General features: G+C 59.5%; 3 protein-coding genes across 3 annotated transcripts in view; 1 reads left to right on the forward strand and 2 right to left on the reverse strand.

Annotated features, from left to right (window-relative positions):
- Nucleotides 1-1,066, reverse strand: part of GCK (glucokinase) — a 55,226-nt gene extending 54,160 nt beyond the window's left edge. The window contains exon 1 of the mRNA XM_081244263.1: nucleotides 1,016-1,066. The gene's annotated coding sequence lies outside the window, so the exon portion shown is untranslated. The remainder of the gene's footprint in view (nucleotides 1-1,015) is intronic.
- A 127-nt stretch (nucleotides 1,067-1,193) lies between these two features.
- Nucleotides 1,194-11,717, forward strand: YKT6 (YKT6 v-SNARE homolog). Its single transcript, XM_081244268.1, has 7 exons — nucleotides 1,194-1,428; nucleotides 3,887-3,969; nucleotides 5,159-5,259; nucleotides 6,404-6,508; nucleotides 6,797-6,862; nucleotides 9,130-9,231; nucleotides 10,047-11,717. The coding sequence occupies exons 1-7, from the start codon at nucleotides 1,325-1,327 to the stop codon at nucleotides 10,080-10,082; spliced, it is 597 nt and encodes a 198-aa protein (XP_081100394.1). The 5' UTR covers nucleotides 1,194-1,324; the 3' UTR covers nucleotides 10,083-11,717.
- A 2,351-nt stretch (nucleotides 11,718-14,068) lies between these two features.
- CAMK2B (calcium/calmodulin dependent protein kinase II beta) overlaps nucleotides 14,069-22,379 on the reverse strand; it is a 93,681-nt gene continuing 85,370 nt past the window's right edge. The window contains exons 20-24 of the mRNA XM_081244256.1: nucleotides 21,770-21,883; nucleotides 16,807-16,882; nucleotides 16,608-16,702; nucleotides 16,179-16,413; nucleotides 14,069-15,980 (exon numbers count right to left, since the gene is read on the reverse strand). Of these exons, the coding sequence (XP_081100382.1) occupies nucleotides 16,181-16,413; nucleotides 16,608-16,702; nucleotides 16,807-16,882; nucleotides 21,770-21,883 (518 nt within the window). The 3' untranslated portion in view covers nucleotides 14,069-15,980; nucleotides 16,179-16,180. The remainder of the gene's footprint in view (nucleotides 15,981-16,178; nucleotides 16,414-16,607; nucleotides 16,703-16,806; nucleotides 16,883-21,769; nucleotides 21,884-22,379) is intronic.

Consider the following 22,379-nt stretch of genomic DNA (forward strand, 5'->3'; position numbering starts at 1 on the left):
TTTTGGTTGCCAAATGGCCGATGGGGTGCCACCAGCATTTAGGGGGTAAAAGGCCTGAGATGTTGCCTGCAATGCACGGACAGCCGCCAGCAACAAAGAATTATCCAATCCGAAATATCAATAGCGACAAGAATGAGACACCCTGATTTAGGGTAACGTTTAGAGTGATGCTGTTGGTTTTTCAAATATTACCACCTCTTTCCCATCATTTCAGATCTGGCTGCTTCTAGCACGATAGTTGTGTAACCTTTCTGCCAAATTCCAAACACCAAGGTCCTTTCACCTCTGTCCTGCAAGATGCTTTCGGATAACATACCATTTAACAAACAAGAAGCATGAAAGACGTACTACCCTTAGGGAACTGAGCCTCATTCATCCCCATCCATTGAAAAAGCATTATTCCAACATCTCAAGCAAAATGAGGTTTTCCAAGTCACGGTAAGCCAAGCTGCTCCCTCAGTTTGGAGATGAATTTCTGCCCCTTTGGGGTGAAGTGGCTCTGTTACTCTGTGAGGTCAGCAGTTTGGCTCCCAAATCAGTGGTTAGACATCTGGTTTCCCAGGTGGTGGGCAGGCCCAGGAGCCCTCACCCCCGCGGGCTTGTGCTGAAGGGACCTGTGTGACCAGGGACTTGCTCCCAGGCAGGCAGGAGGAAGGCGTGGGAATGTCAAGAGGACTCAATCATCTGAAAATGAGAGGCATGCCTTCACCTCCCGGCAGGTCCCTGCCCTTTTTCACTCAGAAAGGAGATATGATTCACAAATCACTTTCCAGGGACAGCAGTTCGCCCATAAATCAAAGTCCCTTGTGTGGGGTTTACAAAGCCCTGGCGTGTGGGTGAGACTCTGGGTCTCACCGTTCGGAGGGAGGACAGAGCCGGGGGACACAGGCGACCCTATAGGACTCAGAACGGACCGGGAAGAAGCGAGGGGCCCCTGGGAGACCTCAGGACGGCCAGGGAGAAAAGGACAGGCCCTCACAGAGAGAAGGACAGCGGGGGAAGGCTAAACACTTACGAGCAGCGAGCCGGCCGGCCTACGAAAGCCCGAGGGGCGGGGACCGACCTCAAGCGCACGCGCAGCACTCTGCTCCGCCCCCTCGCCCGTGCTTCCGGCTGCTCATTTCTGCATCCGGGGCACGAAAACCCTTCGTTAGGCCTCGGGCGGCGGCCCCTGACCGAAGCCGGAAGTGGACCCAGAGCCAGGCGGAGGAAGCCGGCGGCTGACCCGTCAGCAGCCTGTAGTGGTCTCGAGGGGCGGCGCCGCGCTGCTCCCTGCGAGCCGGTCCCGCGGCCAGGCGGGTAGCTGGCCCGAGGGCGCGGCGCCATGAGGCTGTACAGCCTCAGCGTGCTGTACAAAGGCGATGCCAAGGCGGTGCTGCTCAAAGCGGCGTACGACGTGTCCTCCTTCAGCTTCTTCCAGAGGTCCAGGTAGGCGGGCCCAGGCGGGCCCAGGCGGGCGGCGCCCGGGCGGGGAGGCCCGGGGTCGGGGTTGGAGACGGCCCCGGAATCGGGGGAGGGCCGGGGCTCGACCTCCCGCAGTGGAGCCGGCGGTGGCCTCTTCCTCGGCCTGCGGACTGTGCCTCTGAAGAATCATGTTTTTTTCGATCGCAAAAAGCCTTATCCCATCGTAGAACGTAATGCTGTAATCAGGGTTTTTCCAAATTTCTGTCGTATAAAAATTATTAGGGGGCTTTGAAAAAGTGCAGATTCCCCAGGTTCACGTCCACTGGAGGCCCAGCGGTCTATATTTTAAACCAGCAACGCCCACTTAGTGATGCTGACCTAGGAAGCTTACGTGCCACACCTTAAGAGCCACGTTTGTATTATCTGGTGGGGCTTTCCAGGAATTCCGTATGAGAGATACTGGTATACTGTCCCATCTTATGGGTGAAGTCACTGAGGTCCCAAGAGATGGATACCAAACCAGCCAGGACTCCAACGCAAATCGTACGCTCTTTATGGTTGGGCTTTAGTGGTACAGAAGGGTTCTACGGTGAAGATTTGGAAGGAAGCGTGGGATTTGTAGGGCTTACAAGCTTTTGAACATTCGTGAGGCACTTTAATGCAATCAGGTGTGTATTAGAATGACCACAGACACTTGCAGCCTGTTCGTGGGAGGGATGGGGGTGACTCAGGCACAAAAGGAGAAGGACCCTACAGAGTCTGGGTGTGTGGTCATCCAGTCTCCGGGTCTGGGGGAATCTGCAGTCTGGATTCTGTTTTCGCTGCTTCAGTGCGGCTGTTTTGTTCTTGATGAGAGTGGCTTACGGGCAGGATGTCTGACAATTCCTCTCGTTATTTTGTCGAAACTTTCTGCTTCTTTCTGGGTCCTTCTTGGTACTTCTTTTCTTTATCATGACCTCTAGTCTCTGTTCCGTGTCCCTTCTTTTCTGTGATCGAACTTTGGCAGCTAACTTGGCTAATTCTGATTCTTTCACTTTTTCTTTTTCCCCTCCCCACGTGTACTGAAGATCCTCAGAGATTTCACTGTAGGACTTTCACCTGACTGGTTTGCGATACCCAGACCAGTTTCTGATGGTTAACACAACTGCGATACTGTAGGGACATCTCTACCAGTGCCTCTTAAAGCAACACGTAGTCCAGCCGAGCTCATTGTTTTTCTCATAAGTCCTCTTCTCTTCCATCCTGCCTGCCTCACGGTTATCAGAGCCCAAGCCTCAAACCTTCAAAGGGTTTTCCAGCTTTTCTGGCCCGTGTATGCAGACTCTCACAGTGAATGCAGTTCTTCATTTGTCTAATTATAGTCCTACTCTAAGCTCTGTCTCGTGTTAGCTTTTCTGCAAGGACTTCCTTATTTTCAGACTTTTCTCTAAGGGATCATTTTGATCCTGTCACCCTCTCAAGATAATAATAACAAGTAATACTGTGCGCCACACATCGTGCTAAGTGCTCACCTAATCATCGCAGCAAATCTCGATTTATAGATGAAGCCTGGTGCACTAAGTACCTTGCCCCAGAGGTCATGCGTCTCATAAGTGGTGGAGCTGGGATCCCAGCCAGGGAAGTCCGCTCCCGAGTCGGGAGTCCTCACTCATCGGTGTGGCTCTCCGCGCAGTTTCAGAAGTATCCACATCTGCTGGGGATTCCCCGAGTCACGGCCCTGTGCTGACGGCCCTTTATACATGGCATTCCCGATCAGAGGCTTTTTGTTAACTCCGCTTCCTCCAGCTGGACCGTTGTCACCTGGGACCCTTCCATTCTGGCCACATCTCTCTGTTGGGCCCGTGAGCCTCCTCCTCCCTCTCAGCCTCTGTGCAAGCCATTTGCCGTTTCCTTGTCTTGGCTGAGCTCTTGCCCTGCCTTCCTTCCAGAGTGCCTCGGGCTCGTACGGTGGATTTGCCCCAGCAGACCGGAGGCCTTGTTCTCTGCCAGAGCCAGCAGTCACTGTGGACATGTGTCGCATTACCGGGTTCAGCCAGTGGCAGCTGCCATAACTGACTGTGCATCCGCCGAACAGTTTTTGCCACTTAGGTTATTCTGTCACAGATTTTACTTGTCCCCGCTTCTCAGAAGTCAGTGGAGCCTTGAAAACAGGAGCTGGCTTTTGCTTCTCCACTGTGCCCCAAATCATACACTGACCAAAATGTTAAATTAAGTATAACCTGTAGAAAGTTCCCTGGAAGTCTGGAAATGGTTTTTTCGAGCGAGCTAGGTAGCAAGCAGATGTGGTTTGAATGGTCTTGGTGATTTCTGATTACCTGTATTTGTGATCATTGACAGGGTGTTTATTATTCCTTCCTAAGGTTGGGAGGGAAAGGAATGAAACCAAGAAGCAGTGTCTCCTTAGTGTATACGCTCAGAGGTCCCTTTCCACTGTGTTGGGGACAAGGTGACAGGAACAGGTAATATGTGTTGTGTTTCTTAGCGTTCAGGAATTCATGACCTTCACGAGTCAGCTGATTGTGGAGCGCTCCTCAAAAGGCAGCAGAGCTTCTGTCAAGGAACAAGGTAAGAGAACCTGCTACCTTGTGAGTGTGTGCTGGCCTGGCTGCCCCACCTCAGGCAGCTCGGAGCTCGATCAACAGGAGCGGTTGCCGCATGATGAAGAGGGCTACCAGGACCCCACTCCTCTGCCAGCTACTCTCTTCCCTCCTCCTCATTTTCCTGTTAGGCAAAATTCTATGCCCACTGTTGGTGTCGAAGTTGCCTGGTTAAAATCACCCCCAAAAGCTTGGACTCGCTTAAGATTAGGGTCCGCCTCTTGGAGCAGTAAGCGGCCTTCCTGCTGTGTCCTCTTTCTCCTCTGGAGTTGTAGACATCTCAGGAAAGGATTTCCACCCAGCCCTGTGGAGGTAATACTGTATTCTGTGCTGCTTAGATTTTTGCCCAGGAATCTGGAAACTCATTATTTTTTCCTCTTGACCTTAGTTTTTCTTCTTCATGATTCAGGTTTCCTGTAAAAATTTTTAGACATTTATTTTACAGGCATTTGGTGAGCTGTGTCATCTCTGAATCTTTTTAAAGTGACAAAACTTAATTTCAGGGATTGTGACTATTTTGCAGAAGCCCTTGTATAGACTGTACCTTTTGATAATTTGATGACTTCAGCACATGCTTGAGACCCCAGCCAGCCGTGGCTAATTTTTTTTCTGGATGGGCTTTGTCTCTTCCTCCCATCCTGCCCCGTCCCCGCCAAGGCCCACCACCGAGTGGAGCAGGCTAGGTTGCTGTAATGAGGAAGGCTGAGGCCCTGACAGGTGATTTCTAAGAAAGTGGAGGCTGCTTGGCTTGGCCAAGGTTCCATCAGCTTGGGAGTGGAGCACAGCAGAGCTCCAGAGGGCGGCAGCTTCCCAAGATACAGGCGAGCCTGACCGAGAGCCCAAGGATGTGACTTGGACGTGCACCTGGGGCCCTGTTGCCTGGGATGTTTCTGCACCACTGGTGCTCCTTTAGACCCTGGCTTTGCACGCTGGGCCTTGGGGCATTCACTCGCCCTGCAGCAGGTGTTGGGCCTCACTGCCGTCAGAACTACACGTGCTGTCCTACATGCAGGGCCTGACGATAAACCTCACTCAGAGCCGCTTCGTTGGCCCAGGAGGCAGGAGCCCAGCACTGTAACACTCTGACTGGTTTTGGTGGTTAGAAAGTCTGAAACCCTCACATCACCCTCTGTGTGTCTGGCCTCTTGTCTCCCTAGAATATCTGTGCCATGTCTACGTGAGAAACGACAGTCTGGCGGGAGTGGTCATTGCTGACAGTGAATACCCATCCCGGGTGGCGTTTACCTTGCTGGAGAAGGTGTGTCTGCAGCTCGGCTGGACTGTACTTGGACAGACGAGTGTGGACTGGGGCCGGGAGTGACGACAGGGCCCAAGGCGGAAGGGGCGAAGTAGTGTGTCCAAAGTCGACCTGTTCTCAGCTTTTCTCCTCACCCTAAACCAAGAGAGAGTCTGGGAGCCTTCCCAGTCCCGTCCGTCCCACCCCACCGTACCCCCTGCCCCTGCCGATTTCTGCTTCTCACCCTACTAGTGTCCCTGGTGCTGCCTTGACTCTTCTTGTTGGCCACAGAGTCACAGCATCCCTCCTTCCGGGAGGGGGCCCTCGGGTCAGCTCCGGCTGTGCTTTTGCCCCCGTCACTCCTCTTGCTGGCTCTCTTCTGCCTCTGCCCTCAAAGTCATGACTTTCATTTCTTTCTGAGCCACACTAGACTGCGTGCTCCGCCCCGTGACCCTCCTCCCCTCCTGCCCTCCTGCCCTCCTCCCCTCCTCCCCACCTCCCCTCCTTCCCACCTCCCCTCCTCCCCTGCTCCCCTGCTCCCCTCCTCCCCTCCTCCCCTGCTCCCCTCCTCCCCTCCTCCCCTCCTCCCCTCCTCCCCTCTTCTGCTCCGACAGGCCCATCGGGCACAGACTGGGCCCCTCCCCGCCTCTGTGCCTCTGCTGGAGGAGTCCCCCTGCTGGCCATCGTGCAGTTACAGCAGCAGCTTTCCCCGTTGTGGGGCTAGCGCCGCCACGTTCTTCAGTGTGTTTGTGTGGTGCTAATGATAAACTCCTCAAAGGCCCTGGCCTCACATCCCCCCAAACACTGATACACTTATAAGCACATGAAATCGGGTGGCTGCTTAAACTCAAGGGACCTAATTACCTTTCTGAAGAATTGTTTGGAAAATTAGAGGGCCAATATGCTTTGTTCTGGAAATTCGTAATCTGATAAAAGTGGAAATCTGTACTTTGAAATTCTAATACTTCTGTCATTCACCAGATGAGGTTCATATCAGGCTAGGCATCCTCGGTTTTTAATTCCCAGAATACTGAGGAAGGAGGAACTTGAGCTTAGATTTCCCCCTTGCCATTAGCCATCCTCCTCTACCCTCCTCCCCGGGTCCTCTCTTCCGGATGAGCACAGCGGAGGGGAGGGCGTGTTGCTGAGCTCCTCTGTCCTGCAGGTACTAGACGAATTCTCCAAGCAGGTCGACAGGATAGACTGGCCAGTTGGATCCCCCGATACCATCCAGTACACAGGCCTGGACGGTCACCTCAGTAGATACCAGGTAGGGTGTAAAGACTGTGTGCCAAAACTGCGTGAAACAGAAAGCCAGCGGCCCTGGTGGCTGTGGCTCTGGGTGATGGGGATGTTGATGTCCTTTTGTAAAATGCAGGGCTCCACATTAAGACCTGGAACCCGAGCTCCTAGGCAGGCTTTTGCTTCTCTATCATGTGGTTAAACAGCCTGTGGTTTTTAACTTCTGAAAGTGTGTCCAGCTCACTTGGTTTTGAGCCCCGTTTTCCAGGCGGCCACTCCAGTCCTGACACGGTTTTTATTTTTGGTTCTTTCCTAGAACCCCCGAGAAGCTGACCCCATGACTAAAGTGCAGGCTGAACTAGATGAGACCAAAATCATCCTGGTAAGTAAGTAAGTAGGAGAGCAAGTCCCCCAACTGAGGGGCAGAAAGATTTGCCAGTAGTCAGGCCCACGCAGCCGACATTTGTTTTAGTTGTAGTCGAAGCACTTTTCTGAAAGTGGTGTTTGCCCACCTGTCCCCGTGCATCAGAGGCCTCAAAGCCAGACTCACTCAGACAACCCCAGCAGGATCCCTCCTGCGCCCCATCTTGGTTAACGGCACCCGTTGTTTGAGGGACCCAGCATATTCCCGTCCCCACTCACTGTCTGGGTAGTTACTGGGTTCAGGGGGTCCTGCCTCTGCAGTGCCTGCCTTAGCTTGAGCCACTGCCCGGCAGGCACCTCCCTTTCAGGGTCTGGGTCTCGGCGCAGACTGAGGCTTACCCACTCTGACTAAATACAGGCCCAGAGTTGTCGGAATCAGGCCTGTTTTAGAAGAGCGGGAACCCTGCATTTTTAGCTAAAATCTCCTGGTTTGTAATTGCTGCTTCAACTTTTTTTTTAAAACTCTGAGCTACCTTTGGCCCTCGATCAGCACTGGCTTTGATTCTTGGGGCCTCTGCCTCTGACTGGTCCTCTGGCTTCCTGCCTCCCTCCAGTCTGTCCACTACACAGTAGCTGTTGATCTGTCACTCTTCTGCCTGAAGTCCTTGAGCAGCTCCCAAGTCAGCTCCAGGATAAAGTGCAGGCTCCCTGACGTCGTCTCGCACCCTGGGCCCTCCCTCCTTTTCCTGCCTGCCTCCTGCACGGGCGCCCCGCACTCGGGCCACCAGGGCACTCAGAGGCTGTACAGGCCCTTTCCGAATGTCGCTGCATTGTCACTGCACGTTTACGTGAAGCCTGACTCGTGTGCGAGCTCCCAGGACTGGGAGCTTATCCTGATCTTTACGCCCCTGCTCACAGAACAACGCCTGGCTTAGGCTTAGGACGAGGGCTTAGCCAGTGCCCGGCAATTAATGGACACCTAAGTAGATGGATATAAAACCCAGGAAAGGGGACTTCCCTGGCCGTCCAGTAGTTAGGGCTCCGCACTTCCACTGCGGGGACACAGGTTCGATCCCTGGTCAGGAAACTAAGACCCCGCAAGCTGTGCAGCACAGCACCCCCCAAATTAAAATAAAACCCATAAAAGGTGCCCAGATAAATCCTACCCCAAATATAAAACTCCTACCAATGCTGGCTCAGCTTTCATGCACATCTGCATCTCCTGGGCTTGGACTCAGGTCTGGGGCAGGACCCAGCAGTCTGTGTTCTATAAAGAGCATCCCAGGGGCTCCAAGGCTAGGTCTTCTAAACCATGCCTTGGATAACGTTTGGGAGCTTTGGAATGAAAGTTAGATGTGACGGTTTTCGGGCACTTCTCTGTCTTTTGTGACATGTTTCTCCACGTTTCCTAACCGAGCCCTGTCTCTGCCTTCTGCTGCTTCAGAACCTGCGCACGTGAGCACCACAGAGCCGGGGGACACACGCTCTCTGTCTTTCCTTCTCTCTGCACTGCACAGAGCAGATGGGTCCTGGACACCCAGCCCATTCTGGCTGCAGTGATAAAATCTGGATTACTGGTTATGCTACCTTTTGTCCCATTCATGTCTTGAGCCAGTTAACTTTTTATGGTGGAAATCTGAGTTGCTGAGCTGTGTGTAGAGATAAAGCACATTTTTGCTCACTCCTCATTCTGTGCCGTTTCACATGTGCAAAGCTAGGTTCGTGCCACTTGCTCTGAAGAGGCCTCTGAGGGCCTTGCAGCTGCCCTAGCAATGGCCATCTGGGGTGGGAGTGAGTCGGCCACTTACTGATGGTCCTGGCAGCGGGGCTGGGGGCTCTTCTGAGGGCCTCCATCCCTTCACCCATTCGGAAAGGGTCTGTTTGCACCGGCTGAGTGCAGAGATGCTCTCGCAGGATTGCCAGTAATGCGATTTAGACACAGTTCCCCTGGGGGAACACGAAGCACATTCTGTGCAGTAGGAATGTGTGTGTATAAATACAGGTGAGGTGATCCCTCCTGGAGTGTGGCTGTCTGAGCCTGTGCTGTGGAGGATTTGGGGGGAAGTGCTTTATGTCCCAGTTAGAACCTTCTAGATTCTCCAGGAAGGTCACTAGGTCCTGTTTCCTCCGCAGGTCTGGGACACTGTGTCTTGATGCAGTGTCCCAGATATGGGGGAGGGGCCCAAAGGAAGTGCCTTCCTGTGACTGAGCTTCACAGGGGGGGCTCGTGTCTACTCACTTTGTGAACAGAGCAAAGTGTTCTTTTCTGTTTTTCTTCTTGTCCAGCACAACACCATGGAGTCTTTGTTAGAGCGAGGCGAGAAGCTAGATGACCTGGTGTCCAAATCCGAAGTGCTGGGAATACAGTCTAAAGCCTTCTATAAAACGGTGAGTGCAGCCCGGCTCCCGGGCACCCCTTCCCGAGAGCAGTGGCCGCGTGCTCACCACTAAACAAGTCTTCCTTGGCACCTTCAGTAACGGGCCGGTCAGTAGCGGCAGGTTCACTGGGGCGCTGTGGGAGCCTAGGCGAGCAGGGGCCTTGCCCCGCCCTGCCTCCGGGCTCCCCCGACCAGGCCGGAAGGGTGGGCCCCGCATCCCTGCTGGCTGCCAAGGGGCAGCAGCGTGCCGCCTTCCCAGAGAGTGCCTTATGTTCCTAGTTAGCTTCCCTTCAGCCGAAGGGTTTCAGTTTGAACAGCGGGGCGCCGCGTTTACTTGGTCCATCCACACACACGTGTGCTCTCATGTGTGCCTTGGAGGGCGATGCCAGTGGGGCCAGGGGGCATCCGCGAACAGGAGGCGAGAGGGAAGGTAACAGAGGCCCCACAAACCAAGTGTGAACCTCTCTGTTCTCTGAGGACATCCTCAGTAAGAAACACCCCTGTGGGTTAAGACAGCTTTACGGGGAGACGGGGCCGGAGCAGAGGAAGAGACTCCGCCGACCCGACTTACGTCCCTGTTCTTTGTACTTGGCTTAACAACAGGAAGTTTACTTCCTTACTGATAGCGTTAACGGAAGGCGGACAGGATAACTTGAGGGGTACGAAGTGCTCCTGGAGAGCTTCGCTCCAGGCGTCGCGGACGGGCCGGTTCTCTCTCTCTCTCCTTGCGATGCCCGGAGCCCCCGGTAAAGCCGCCCAACCCCCGCGGAGCCCCCAGTGCTCCGTGTGCCGAGGTCCGCCTCTTCAGCTCTTGTCTCTTTCCAGGCCCGGAAGCAGAACTCGTGCTGTGTGATCATGTGACAGCAGCCGGCAGAGGCCCCTGCGCCGGGACGCCACCGTCACTCGCATCGGAACTGCAGCCCCCGGGGAGCAGGCCCGCCGTGGAGCGACCCGAGTGGGACAGACTCAACTTTGGCTTTGGAGCTCGTGGGAGGAAGCGAAGGGCAGAAGGGACCTGGGGGCGGGGAACGTTCAGATTCACGTGTCTAGTAATCGGAGGCCCCCTAAACGTGTATTTCGGGGCCGAATGAAACCATAAAGCTCAGTGACTCCTGTAGATGCTGCAGGGCTCGTTTCTAACCCCCTGGGAAGGACGTGTGCAAGGCCCACGGGGGTCAGAGCCGGTTCTCTGTTGATCTTCAGTACACCTTTGGGTTTTATCTGTACGCCAGCTGTGTTTACAGTCCGGTGAGTGGGGTGCCCTGACTACAGGGCTGGGGCGGGACAGACAGCCACTGCGGGCACGGTGGGCGTGGGGGGCGCCGACGGAGGCTCGGGCCGGCACGTCCACGTCGGGAGGAGACAGCCACTGGGCTTCACAAGTTCTGAGACCTTGTTTGCGCTCCTGCCGAGATTGACTTTCTGCAGTGCCCGTCTCGCGAGTTCCACAGAGATGCCTTGGCAGTGGGGGAGGGGCGCCTGCCCGGACTTGCGGTCTGGCTTTGAACATCTGGACCAGAGCAGGGTGTGCTGTAGGCTCTCATGAACAGGTTTCACTTGCCTTTCTGGTGACAAGACTGTCCTGACAATCACCTGGGACTTAACACATGTCTTAGCAAGTGACCTTTACTGTGGCCACCATTACCAGGCACCAAGAGAAGATGCCAGCCAGCCCGGGGGCTCCCAGCACCCCACTTACGGTCTGAGCCTTCCACACTCCAGCCCGGCCCCCTGCAGAAGCACTGCTGAGCCCACACCCTCCCCCGCACCAGCTGCCCCCAGCAGCATGAGGCCCACGGCTCTGAGGCCCAACCCTGGAAACAAGACATGCAGAGCAGCCCGGGCAGTGGCCCGGGGGGCTCCGGGCCCTTCTCAGCCTCTCTGGCCCCTCGGGCCCTACTGCCATGTTCCAGACTGCCTCCTGGGGCCCTGCTGCGCTTCCTGAGGACACAGGCTCAGGATGCCCCTGCGGGACTCAGTCTCCGTGGAAGCCCCTGCTGGGGTGTCAACCAGTGTGGTCTGGTCCCTGGGTGTCCTTCCCTGCGCACTCTGTTCTTGCCCTAACTGGGAGGTCCCACTGCCCTGACAGGAAGTGCCAGCGGCCGCGAGTTCCCTTGCTTGGGCCAGAAGGTGGGGTCCACGGGGCTTCCGAGGACCCCACCCGAAGAGATTTACCTGCCAGCTGCCCTTTTTCTCTAAAAGCAGCCTGCCCGTGTGAGTCCTCCTGCCGCGGACGCCCCTGAAAGGCGCAGAGCCAGCCTGCTCGCTGGCGCCCGAGGTGGCCGTGACTGACTCTCCTCCCACTTCGGAGGGTACTGGGGAGGAACTGGGGGTGGGGCTGGCCGAGACCCCGCATCCGCATCTCCCCAGCTCCTCTTGTATTCTAATGTTAAATCGTGTGGCGAAGTGTATTTTAATAACTGCCGCCTAACTTTTTCTCTCTGTGTTCTGTTTGAAAGGTTCCTATCTGGATAAAGTTGACTTTTGAAATTCCAAGAGTCCTGTGCTTTGTTGGAGCCCCAGGGACCCCTTTCCGCGGCAGCCCTGCCCCTCCGTGCTGTGTGCCTGCAGAGCGTGGGGTCCCCCGTCTCCCGGGGCAGTTCCTGTCGGGGGAGACAGCATCTCCCTTAACCCCCCACCCCCTGCTCCCCTCCCCGCCAGGCCCAAGCGGTCATCTCCCCTCAGACTTTTCTAGCAGGAAGTGGGTGACGGAGCCGCAGAGCAGAGAGAAGCCCTGCTCTGAACGCTGTGACCTGGTCCTCGCTACGCCTGGGAGGCTGCCGCACAGCCACGGAGCCGGGGCCACGCAGATGGGAACCCTTCCAGCGCGGGCTGTCTTTGCTGGGGTGTGGGAGCTCCCTGTGCTCCCCACATCCTTGCAGGCCTGGGACTCTCGTCCTCGTTTAGGGAACGTCCTCGGCAGCTGGTCATTAGACGGTCTGCAAACCCTTCTCAGTCTTTCTTCACTGGCCTGGGGCCTCCTTTCAGCCTTACTTCTGACCGTGGGAACAGGAGCAGCGTGGGCATTCCCCGCTTTTCCTGCTCAGAGGACCCGCCGGGGCGGGGCGTTTCCTCGTGGTGCAGGGAGCTTTGCCCAAAGCAGTGCTTTTTAAAATGACAAGTGAAAGGCCCTCTCACTGACCTCCCTCTCCCCGTCCTGCTGGCCCTGCTCTGGGTTTCGGAGTCCTGGCACACCTCAGGGTTCAGAACCCACAGTGGGGAGGAGGGTGGGGGGGGGAGGTGGTGGCGGGTGCCCGGAGGGAGGCCTGGCCTGGAAAGCCTCCTCGGATTACAGCTGATAGGTGAGTGGAGCCCTAGATACTGTGGCGGCGGGGACAGACTCCACTCGCGGGCTCTGTCCTAGATTCTCTGTGCCCTGCTCTCGGGTCCTCTGAGGTGCTCCCCGTGCAGCCCTCCCTCCTGCCTGCACACCTGAGAGCCCCTGCCGGGTACCGGCCACGGGGCCGACAAGCTGGCATCGAGGGCCTCCTGGCCCATCTGAAGGTGCCTGCAACCAGATGCCGAGGCTGGAGGAGGAGGCCTCTTCTGTCCCAGTGGACAGGACTGAGCTGGCCCGAAGCGGCAGCCGTCTCATCAGAAGTCACTTGGACCCCCTGGGTGGGCGCGTTTGGTGTATCAGATTGTTTTGAAGCCTGTATTTCTGTGCTGAGTAAGCTCGAGGCGTAAGGTACAGACAGGCAGCAGGGCCTGGGGACCAGGCGTGGAGGCGAGGCTGCCCATCTCCCCAGGAGGGTGCCTCTGGGGTACCAGCAGGGCTGCCCCGGGTCTGCCTGGGAGCGAGGTGGGCCAAGAGGTCTGCGGGAGGGACAGCAGAGCACAGGCAGGCCCCAGCAGCCCTCGCCCGGCGGGGCCTGAGTGTGTGCGGCCATGAGGGCAGGTGTCCGGAGGGCCAGGCAACCATGCATCCATGTGTCCATGCAGCGGTGTGGTCATGCGGCCACGTGGTCAGACAGCCGCGGGGCCGGGCTGCCATGCGGCTCTGTGGTCAGGTGATCAGACAGGCCAGGCAGCCACGTGGCCAGCGCTCACTCAGCCGTACAGGCCGAGGGTGAGTGTTCCCAAGGGAGGCCCAGCAGGCTTTTCTGTCCCCTGCTGTAGGGGTGCCGTGGGCAGCCAGGTGACGCGTCCCTCCATGCTGGGGCTGAGCTGCAGAGGGAAGGGCTGGTGGGAACTGCCTGGCTGTGCCGACCCCGGGCCCTCCCTCCCTCCCCTCAGTCTGGGACCATCTGGGAGCCTCTGTACCTGGCATCTCTCTGTCCCCAGGTCTCTGCTCTGGGCTCTTGCTGTTCGGGCCTCCTCGCAGAGCCTCTCCGGGCCCCCGTCGCCATCGCCCGCTCTGTCCTCTGCGTCTCAGCAGCCACTGCTCTTCTGCTTCTGACGTCGGTGTCTGACATCCACGCTGGCCTGTGTGCCATCTACATACCGTCTACACAACTCAGCGTGAGGGCCCACGGGAGCAGCCGGGGTTGGCCTTGGGCACCGCGTGTTCCAATCAACGCGCGCGAAGAACGGATGGGTGGAAGGAGAGATCGGACAGGGCAGCAGGCCTTGGTCCTGCGGCTCTTCCCACATAGACCCGCTCTCCCAGCCTCATCTTCAGAGGCCACTAGGGTGATGGGAGAGATTAGGGGCGTGGGGACTCAGGGGTCTGTCCAGGGCCTCAGGGGAACCAGAGGTTGGGGTGGGGATAGCTGGCAGAGCTTGACCTGCAGCGGCGCGGAGGGGCCCCACCTGCGTGTGCCGTCCACCGAGACGGGCTCGGGAACGTCTGGCCTAGGGTTTCTGCAGCCTGGCCAGCCCAGGGCCCACATGGTGGAGCAGGGACCTGCCGTGAGGTGAGGGGTCGGCAGGGTCCTGGCATAGAGCACGCGGATGCACTTGAAGCAGTTTGTCCTGTTTTCCTTTTATTTGCAGTTTCCCGAGACAGAACAAAATAATAATTTTGTACACTTACAAGGCTCAGAAAGAAAAGACAATGAAACTCAGCAAAAAGAGAGAAGAGGAAAGGCCGGCCAGCACCGCAGGCAGCCGACCCTCTGCAGGGCGGGCTGGCTGACGCTGCCACACCGCGGACATCTAGCTAGAAGAGCTGGTGTGGCTTGCTCATGAGGGGTCATGCAAAAGAACTATCCCCCAGAAAAAAAATACCCAAATTATCCCAGACAGGCAGCTCCGTGGAGAGAAGGGGGAGAGGAGGGGAGGAGGCCCCAGGAGGCGAGGTTGGCCGGGCCACACGCTGTCCACGGCGGGCCCTGCCGCTGCCCGAGGCCCAGGGAGCCTGGCAGATGTTTACCCCGCGTCCATGGGTGGGGACAGCTGTCCTGAGCACAGCCGCGGACGGGCAGGTGAGCGTCCACTCTGAGTGTCTGTCGATGAACGGTCCCCTTGGAGACCAGCATCCTGTGTCTTGTTCCCCACTCCGGGCCCCTCCCTTGGCTTGATTGCGGGGGAAGATAAAGAAAATCCGTGTTGAAAACAACATGAGTTGAAGAGGGCAGGTACTGGGGCAGGGGGTCCTGCACCTCTGTGATCACGGCCCCTGCACCCCCCAACACGGCCCAGCGGGCCAGCTCAGACCCACTCGCACACCCAGACGATGGCCCTTGGCTCTCCCTGCCGCCCCCTGGCCACGTGGCCCATCCCGGAGGCTCGCCACAGTGCCCGCCAGCACGCAGGGGGACCCCAGGTGAGCCCAGCCCGCCTTCCCCCAACCCCGGGGGTCCCTGTCACACGCAGCCCTGTGCGGCCCTCCGCTCCCTGCTGCCCTGGGCCCAGACTCCGAAAGCGCAGCTTCCTTCAGCAAACACCTGCCTGGACTCTGCCTCGGCCTGGGAGCCGAAGGCACCCACCCGCCTCTGACCCCTCTCTCCTTCCTGCCCCACACCCGCACGGGGGGAGGGGGGAGGGGGCAAAGAGGGAGAGGTGCCTGAACAGAAGGGAGGCCAGCCCCGGGGTCCCCTGCACACTGGGCCGTAGCCAGCAGCGTCCTCTCGGCATGTCTCTTGCGAGGCGTGAGGTCTCAAAGTAAGGGGTGACCCCCCTGCACCCCCTGCCCGACCCAGTGCACCTCCCTGGCCCCGACGGGGCCAGAGCTGGAGCCCTGGGCCTGCCGGGCCTTCTCCGAGGGCTCCGCATCCTCCCAGAGGGGCTGGCCCAGCCTCTGCACTGCTCACCCATGCCAGGGACACTGGGAGCTCGCACCTGCGCCTCCCCGGGGAGGAGAGGAGGGAAGGGAAGCAAGACGGAGGACAGCCATGCTCAGCCTCCCCAGCCCCTCCCCAGACGACACCTGACACTCCTGACAAGGAGCCATGCGCGGCAGGGAGGAGGCAGACGCGTGGGGGTGGGCGCCACCTAGCAAACACCGTTCCTTGGGTGGCAGGCCCCTGCAGACCAGTTCACTGCCCCGGCCGGTCCCCGGAGGAGGCCAGGAGCAGACGGACACGTGGAGCTTGGGCGGGGAGCGGCCGGAAGGTTCGAAGCCCCACAAACGCCAGGGCTTTTTACAGCTTTTTCCCTTGTTTCGTTTTTTTTTTTCCGTTTCATCCGACATCAATTTTGTGTGTGCGGCTGTCGTCTTGTTTTTAAAAAGAAATCACATCTGGTCTTGGTTTTCTGCAGACACAGGCACCAGGGGAGGAACGAGGCAGACACAAACATGCGACAGGCAGGCCGTGCGCCCGAGGGCAGCTGGGCTTCAAACACCGAGTCTGTCCCGTGAAACCAGCCGCAGCAGCTCTGAAACGGGGCAGGCCGAGGGCGGGCAGGTCAGCGTCGGGCGGCCGCTCTCCATCTGACACGGGTTTGGTGTCTGCAAGGTGGGCGCCTGGAGGCCCTGACCCGGCGCCCCCGCCCCCCTAACACCACCACGCTGGCCTCCCCACCGCTCTCCGCAGCCCCGCCCGGGCGGCGCTCTCCTCCCGCAAGGGTGCTCACCTTCACTGCAGCGGGGCCACGGGCGCCCCCGAGCAGTGGAAGTGCACGTTCTGCCACTTGCCGTCTCGGCGGTGCCACACGCGGGTCTCCTCGGACTGGCTGGTGCGGGGCCGGCCCTGCCCGTCGATGTACTGCGTGAGGCGGATGTAGGCGATGCACGCGGCGTCCTCGCCGATGACGTGCACGTGCGGGTTCAGGATCGTCGTGTGGATCGGCTTGCTGTTCTTGGCGAGCACTGTGGGCGGGCGGGGGCTTGGCACCGCGCCCCCGGCACCGCTACGCTGGCCCAGCCCCCTACGAGTGCCAGCCCGGCCACCCCTGCCCCTCCCGGTGGGGCGGGGACGGGGCAAGGCTTCCCTGGGCGCCTGGCTGGGGGCCCGCGGGCTCCCCGGGGGTGCCGCCCTCTTCCTGCCGCCGCCCGGCACTCACAGTTCTCGAAGTAGAATCTGTGGAAGTCCATCCCTTCAACCAGGTTGCCCAGGGCTTCGGGCTCAAACGAGGTCAGGCCTGGGTCGCAAATTTTCCTGGGGGGCAGACCCAGGTGAGGAGGGGCCCCTCAGAACCCGCCCCTTCCGCCCACCCCCTCCCACCCCGCGGCCCCAGGGTGGGCCCAGGAGCCCTGACTCACGCATAGGCCTCAAAGTCACCGTTGTTGACGGCCTCGATGAGCTGCTCCGTGATCTTGATGATCTCCTGCTTCCGCGCTGTGGGGGACAGCCGCCCAGTGACCCGTGAGCCACGCCCCTGCAGCCCCGGGGGGCGTCCCGCGCAGAGCACCCCCACCTCCCCGCCCCGCCCCCTCCCCCTCCAGGAGGGACCCCGAGGCCGCCCGGCTCAGACTGCTCCCTTCAGGGCCACCAACGGGGTTCCCCATTTCCAAGTCCAACAAGCCTCTGTCTTATTTGTCTTAAATACAACGTCCCTGAAAGTCAGAAATACTCTATCCGGAGTACAAAGGTCTGGAGGAGGCAGGAAGGGGAAGCCAAGCCTGCCGTGCCCCAGTCCCTCCGGCTGTATCCCCTGGGCCCTCGGCAGCTGCAACACTGTGACCAGCCTTCCCAGCTCCTGCCCGCCCCCCGACCACGGACATTGTTCTCATAGTCCTTCTTGGGGAGGCAGCTGTCTACTAAGGGCGGGCTCACAACGCAGGCAGGGGACTGAAGACTGCAGGGCCAGGCCTCAGTGCAAAGGCCAGGGAGCCGGGCCCAGGGGAAGGCAGAGTGCAGACCTCACTGCCTTCTCTCCCTGGAAGGCCGCAGGCTGCCGCCTGGCCTTCCACCTCTTCCAGCCTCCACCTGTTTGTGGTCCTGGGCCCCCCAGGCCAGTCCTCTGGCATCACCTTTCTATCCTGCACCCTCCACCTGAGGCCCTGGGCCAGCAGCCTTCTCCGCGTTCCTGCCCACTTGACCTCTGGTCCTAGACAGACCCAGTCCCCCGGGTGCTCGCCTGGGGGCTCCTTTATCTCTTTAACTACCACTTATTTTCAGGCAAAACATTTTAAACACATGGAAGAAGCAGAAAGAATAATATAGCCCACAGCCTGCTGATTCAAATCTGAACCATTTTCAGATTTGCTTTAGATTTCTTTTCAAGAAATAAAACCTTCCAGATAAAGATGCAGATGCCTGTGTTCCCCTGAATCTTGTTCTTCACTCACTCTCCCCAGAGAAGTACCGTCCTGAGGTGCTTAACCACTTCTGTGCAGATATAGAAACACCCAAAGGCACACAGGAAACACACACGAGTGTGCACACAGGCACAGACACATCCACACGTGGTGATTTCTTAAAGCAGTGATAACAGGCCAGTGATAAAACGCAGACCCAAGAAGGCCACCGAAAGCACGATCCCACGAGCTCTGTCCCACAGTTCCCTCCCCGGTCACGGCCACACCAGCTGCGCGTGTCTGCGCACTCCCAGCATGGGTACTCGTGTTCCCCCTGCTCCCAGCAGCACATCGGGACCACAGACTCTCTGCAGGGCCACTCCTGTGGGATGGGCATCACCACTCAACCAGGCCTAGTGATGGGCATCTGTAGGTCTCCAGTCTTCAGCTGCCAGAGCAGCCGGGACCAGCACACGCGTGAGTTGATGTGCGGGCTACATTCCCAGAGCGTGGGTTGCCAGCTCCAAAAAGGCGCAGTTAGCATTTTGAAGCATGTGCCCACGGCCCTCCCATCAGCACCTTCGGCTGTCTGGGCGCTCACTTTCCCAGGCACCCAGCTAGGAAGCGGACAGAGTCCACGGTAGAAGATGCTGCCTGCTGTGTGCGAGCCCAGGCGTGCCCATGTCTGAGCTGGGAGCCTGGGTCATGCCGCACTGGCTCTGGACAGTGGCTGCAGTGTGAGCTCCATGACACCCAAGGGTGTCATGGTTGAGTGCATGCATGAGCATATGTGTGTGTGCACCTTCGTGCACACGTGCGCAGGTGAGAGTGTGGGCACACGGGCATGCATGTGTGTGTTTGTAGTGTGTGTGTGCGCACACCAAACCGCAAGCACGTGTGGGCTTCCACTATATAAAAGAGACGCTCTCTCTGGACCTGGCAGCGCTTCTGCTGGCATCCTGTTTCTGATCCTCACCGAACTCTGTGTCTGGACTATAGCAGGGTTTGGGCTTAAGGCTGTCTCTGCAGAACCCGAGCCCCACCTTGTCTGGTCAGCCCTGGAAGCTGGCCTCCAGGAGGCGAGCTGTGGGCCCAGCTGCCCTGATGCCCCACGTCCACCTGCAGAGCTCTGTCCCAACACAGACACAAGCAGGCCGGCCTCTGTCCTCACCCTCTGGATATTTCACACCTCCACCCACACACCACCCCCTCCCTCGCTCATCCCATCACACTTCGTCTCCCCTCTCAGGGCTTCCCCCGCAGCCTGCCCACCTCTCCACCTTCTGCCTGGGCGTTTCCCAATTCTGGGCAACCCTCTCTCCTCTGGGACCTCATCCACCCCCACCCCCAGTTTACCTGTCACCTCTGCAGAGGTGGCCTCGAGCTTCAGGCTCTGATCTCCCCCGCCCAGTGCAGCCTAGCTCCCCCACCAGACCCCGCCCAGAGGGCCGGGCCTGGGCTTGTCCGAGGGCAACACCCAGCCCCTGCCACTTCCGTCCCTGCCCAGGGCGGCCTGTCACCCGGGACCCCGCCGCCTCCCGCCTGTGGCACCAGGTCCAGCCCCTGCTCAGAAGCCCCCACCTCCCCCCTGCGTTTTACTCTGTCAGCTCCAGGCCATCCTGCTGATCTCGCCAAGGAGACGTCTACACACCCCGACACCCCGACACTTGTCAACCCCCCTTCTTCACAGACGTCGTGAGCCGCGCCCCCCCTCATGTGAGCCCTCAGCCAACAGCCTTGCAGCTGGAATTGAGTGACTCTTTTTCTGTTTTGTTTCCCGTGCACTCTGATTTTACAGTCACCCTACTGCACTGTGGTGAGCCGAATCTTCCACTGAATGAAGTAACACTGAGCGTTTTTAAACAAAGCGTAATTAAAAATGGAGTCAGTGTAAAGAGAAAGAATTAAGTAAATAGAAACCTATGGTCGCAGCACACACTGCAAAATCTGAAGTTAAGGAAACAGCCACCACGTCCATTCTGCAGATGGGAAAGCTGAGGCCACACGAGCCCAGTCACAGCCCAGGAGTGGGCTGGACGCTCCTGACCCTCGGAGGGGCTGCCCCCCACGTCTAACCCCACGCTGCGGAGCAATCCTTCCTCCCCCAGTGGCATGCTGCGCGAAGGGACTCCTGGGGGCAGGGGTGAAGCTTGTTATTGAGAACAAGCCTCCCCCACCAGACAACTCCGGGGACGGAGCTGAGGTCTGGCTTGAAGTGCAGCCCCCAAGTCCCTCTGGCTCTCCTGGGGTGAGCTAACAGGCCAGGGAGGCCCGGCTGCCGGCAAAGGGTCCGGGGGGACCCCAGTAACCCCAGGTTGACCCCAAGCCCTGTCCCTCGGCAGCTGCAGGGGCACCAGGATGCCCCCAGCCACCCCAGGGAGGCAGCCGCACAGGATCAGCCTGGATTGTGCGTAATCCCTGACCAGGGAGAACACGGCCCCGGCCAGTGGGCACCGATCCCATTTACACACCGAGACAGCTGGCGGGGACGTTCCCGGGAAAGGAGGGTGCCCACAACCCAGCCCAGGGATGACCCTCTGCAGCCGGGCCTCGGTGCCGTGAGGGGCCGAACCCTGGTCCCAGAGCTGGAGAGGGGGCACCCCGGCTCTGGCACTCACCCACTCAGCCCACTGAGCGTCATATCTCACCCCACAACGGCCCCTCAGAAGTCCCTTCTCCAGGCCAGCCCCACCCACGTTCCTTCACCCGAGGACCCTCGCACAGGCCTATGGAGCTGGGATGCTGGGCCCGGGTGAGAGGAGGGTGCACATCCAGGCACGAGGACCCCTCTCCCTGAGGGAGACTGATGGGGGCCCCCCCGCCCTCGGTGCCCCCCAGGGCTTTGCATCTGCCCCTCCCCTGCACCCTGCAGGCCCGGCCACCCCCTCCATTCAATGCTGGTCACAGAACCTTCTGTGGCCGCACCTCCCGGAGTCAAGCTCAGGACAGACCCCTAAAGCGGCAAGCCAGTGCTGTGGGCCCCCCGGGTCAGCCTGGGGTGCTCAGCACCCGCGGCACGCCCTGTCCTCAAAGGTCTCCACCTGGCCTGCGCATGTTCCTAGGGTGGGTCACAGCCCTGGGCCAAGGTCACGCTGCAGGTGGCCCCCTTGGGCACAACCCTCCGCATCTCCTCCCCTCACCGTTCTCAACTGTGAAAGGAGGGGCTGCAAGGATCCCAGAGATGGGGACGTGGAGGCCTCTAACCTCGGATAAGATGCCGCACAAATGGGCCACAGGCTCCGCTGTGCGCCCACCCGCAAGATCCTGGTCCCTCACCTCGGACACTCGCCTCCACTCCCCTCAGCCAAGCCCGGATTCAGGCCACAGTATTCAGGCCTCCGTGCCTCCCCGACTGCTCCCAGGGCCTCCCCCCCCCTCCTCTCGGCCCGGCCCCTGGGGCTGGCCCGCAGCAGGTGGGCGGGGGTCAGCACCCTCCCGGCCCGGCACTCACCCAGCCTCTCCCCCGCCATGCCCGGCCCCCGGCCCCGCAGCCTCTCCTCTGAGAGCCCGGTGTCTCCCCGGAGGTGGGGATGGCTGCCGCCCTGGGGTGTCATCCATCCCTGTAAGCGATACTGGCGGGCGGGCGGCAGACGGGCTGCGGCGGCTCCTCCCTGCCTGGGGAGGTGGCCCAGCCCAGCGCCCGCCCGGCCGGGCCCCCACCCCTAGCATCACCAGCGGGGGCGTAACCCCAGGCACCAACCGGCCGGCACCCGTCCCATCCTCGCTGCGGAAGAAACCCGCAGAGCGTGTGGCTCTAGATCTCGGGAACCTGCTTCCTGGTTCTCTTCTCACACGTGCATGTCTTTAGCCAAACGGCAGCTCCGTGTGGAATTCCCTGCACCCCACGTCCCCCTACCCCCCACGTCCCCCTACCCGCGAGCCGGCCCCTTCCCAGAGCCAGGGGGCGGCGCACCGCAGCCAGGGGTCTCCACACCCCTGTGAGCCCCCAGGAGCAGCCAGCAGGGCCACTCAAGGTGCTACTTACACAGGGTGGGTGGGGAGCCTGGGAGAGCCGGAGGAGGGCAGGGTGGGGGGCCCTGGGCTTCTGGGGTCCCCGAACCCCTCCTCACCGTGTTCAGGATGTCAGAGATCCTGAGGGCTGGGGCGGAACAGACGAGACGTGAACACGAGAAACACGAGGCAGGCGGGAAACACACAGAAGACAAAACCTATGAGCTGATGAGCCAAAGCCAGAGAGAGTGGGTGGACGGGGGGGTCACGAGGGGACATGGGGGACATGGGGGACGCAGGGGGACAGAGAGGGGACAGAGAGGGGACATGGGGAATGGAAGGGGACAGAGAGGGGACATGGGGGATGGAGGGGACGGGGGGACATGGGGGGATGGAGGGGGTCTTGAGGGGACATAGGGGACAGAGGGGGACAGAGTGGGGTAGAGAAGGGACGTGGCAGTGGAGTGTGACAGAGAGGGGTGTGGGGCACAGGGGGAAGCTTCAGGAACGTTCAGGCAGCTGCACCTGTCTGACCAGTTTAGTGGGGGCGCGTGGAAAGCCGCTGCGGGCGGAGGGTGCCCTCCATTGAAGGGCAGCCTGGCCCAGGAGGGGACAGAGGAGGCAGCCCAGTGCAAGACAGGCCC

This window comes from Mesoplodon bidens (assembly GCF_964165515.1).
Source record: "Mesoplodon bidens genome assembly, chromosome: 9".
Taxonomy (NCBI): domain Eukaryota; kingdom Metazoa; phylum Chordata; class Mammalia; order Artiodactyla; family Ziphiidae; genus Mesoplodon; species Mesoplodon bidens.

What these genes read in the sequence shown, in the direction of transcription:
- YKT6 (XM_081244268.1), top strand. Translation starts at nt 1,325, where the DNA reads ATGAGGCTGTACAGCCTCAGCGTGCTGTACAAAGGCGATGCCAAGGCG. An exon ending in AGCTTCTGTCAAGGAACAAG is followed by an intron (nt 3,970 to 5,158) that starts GTAAGAGAACCT and finishes TTGTCTCCCTAG; the next exon opens with AATATCTGTGCCATGTCTAC. An exon ending in CGTTTACCTTGCTGGAGAAG is followed by an intron (nt 5,260 to 6,403) that starts GTGTGTCTGCAG and finishes TCTGTCCTGCAG; the next exon opens with GTACTAGACGAATTCTCCAA.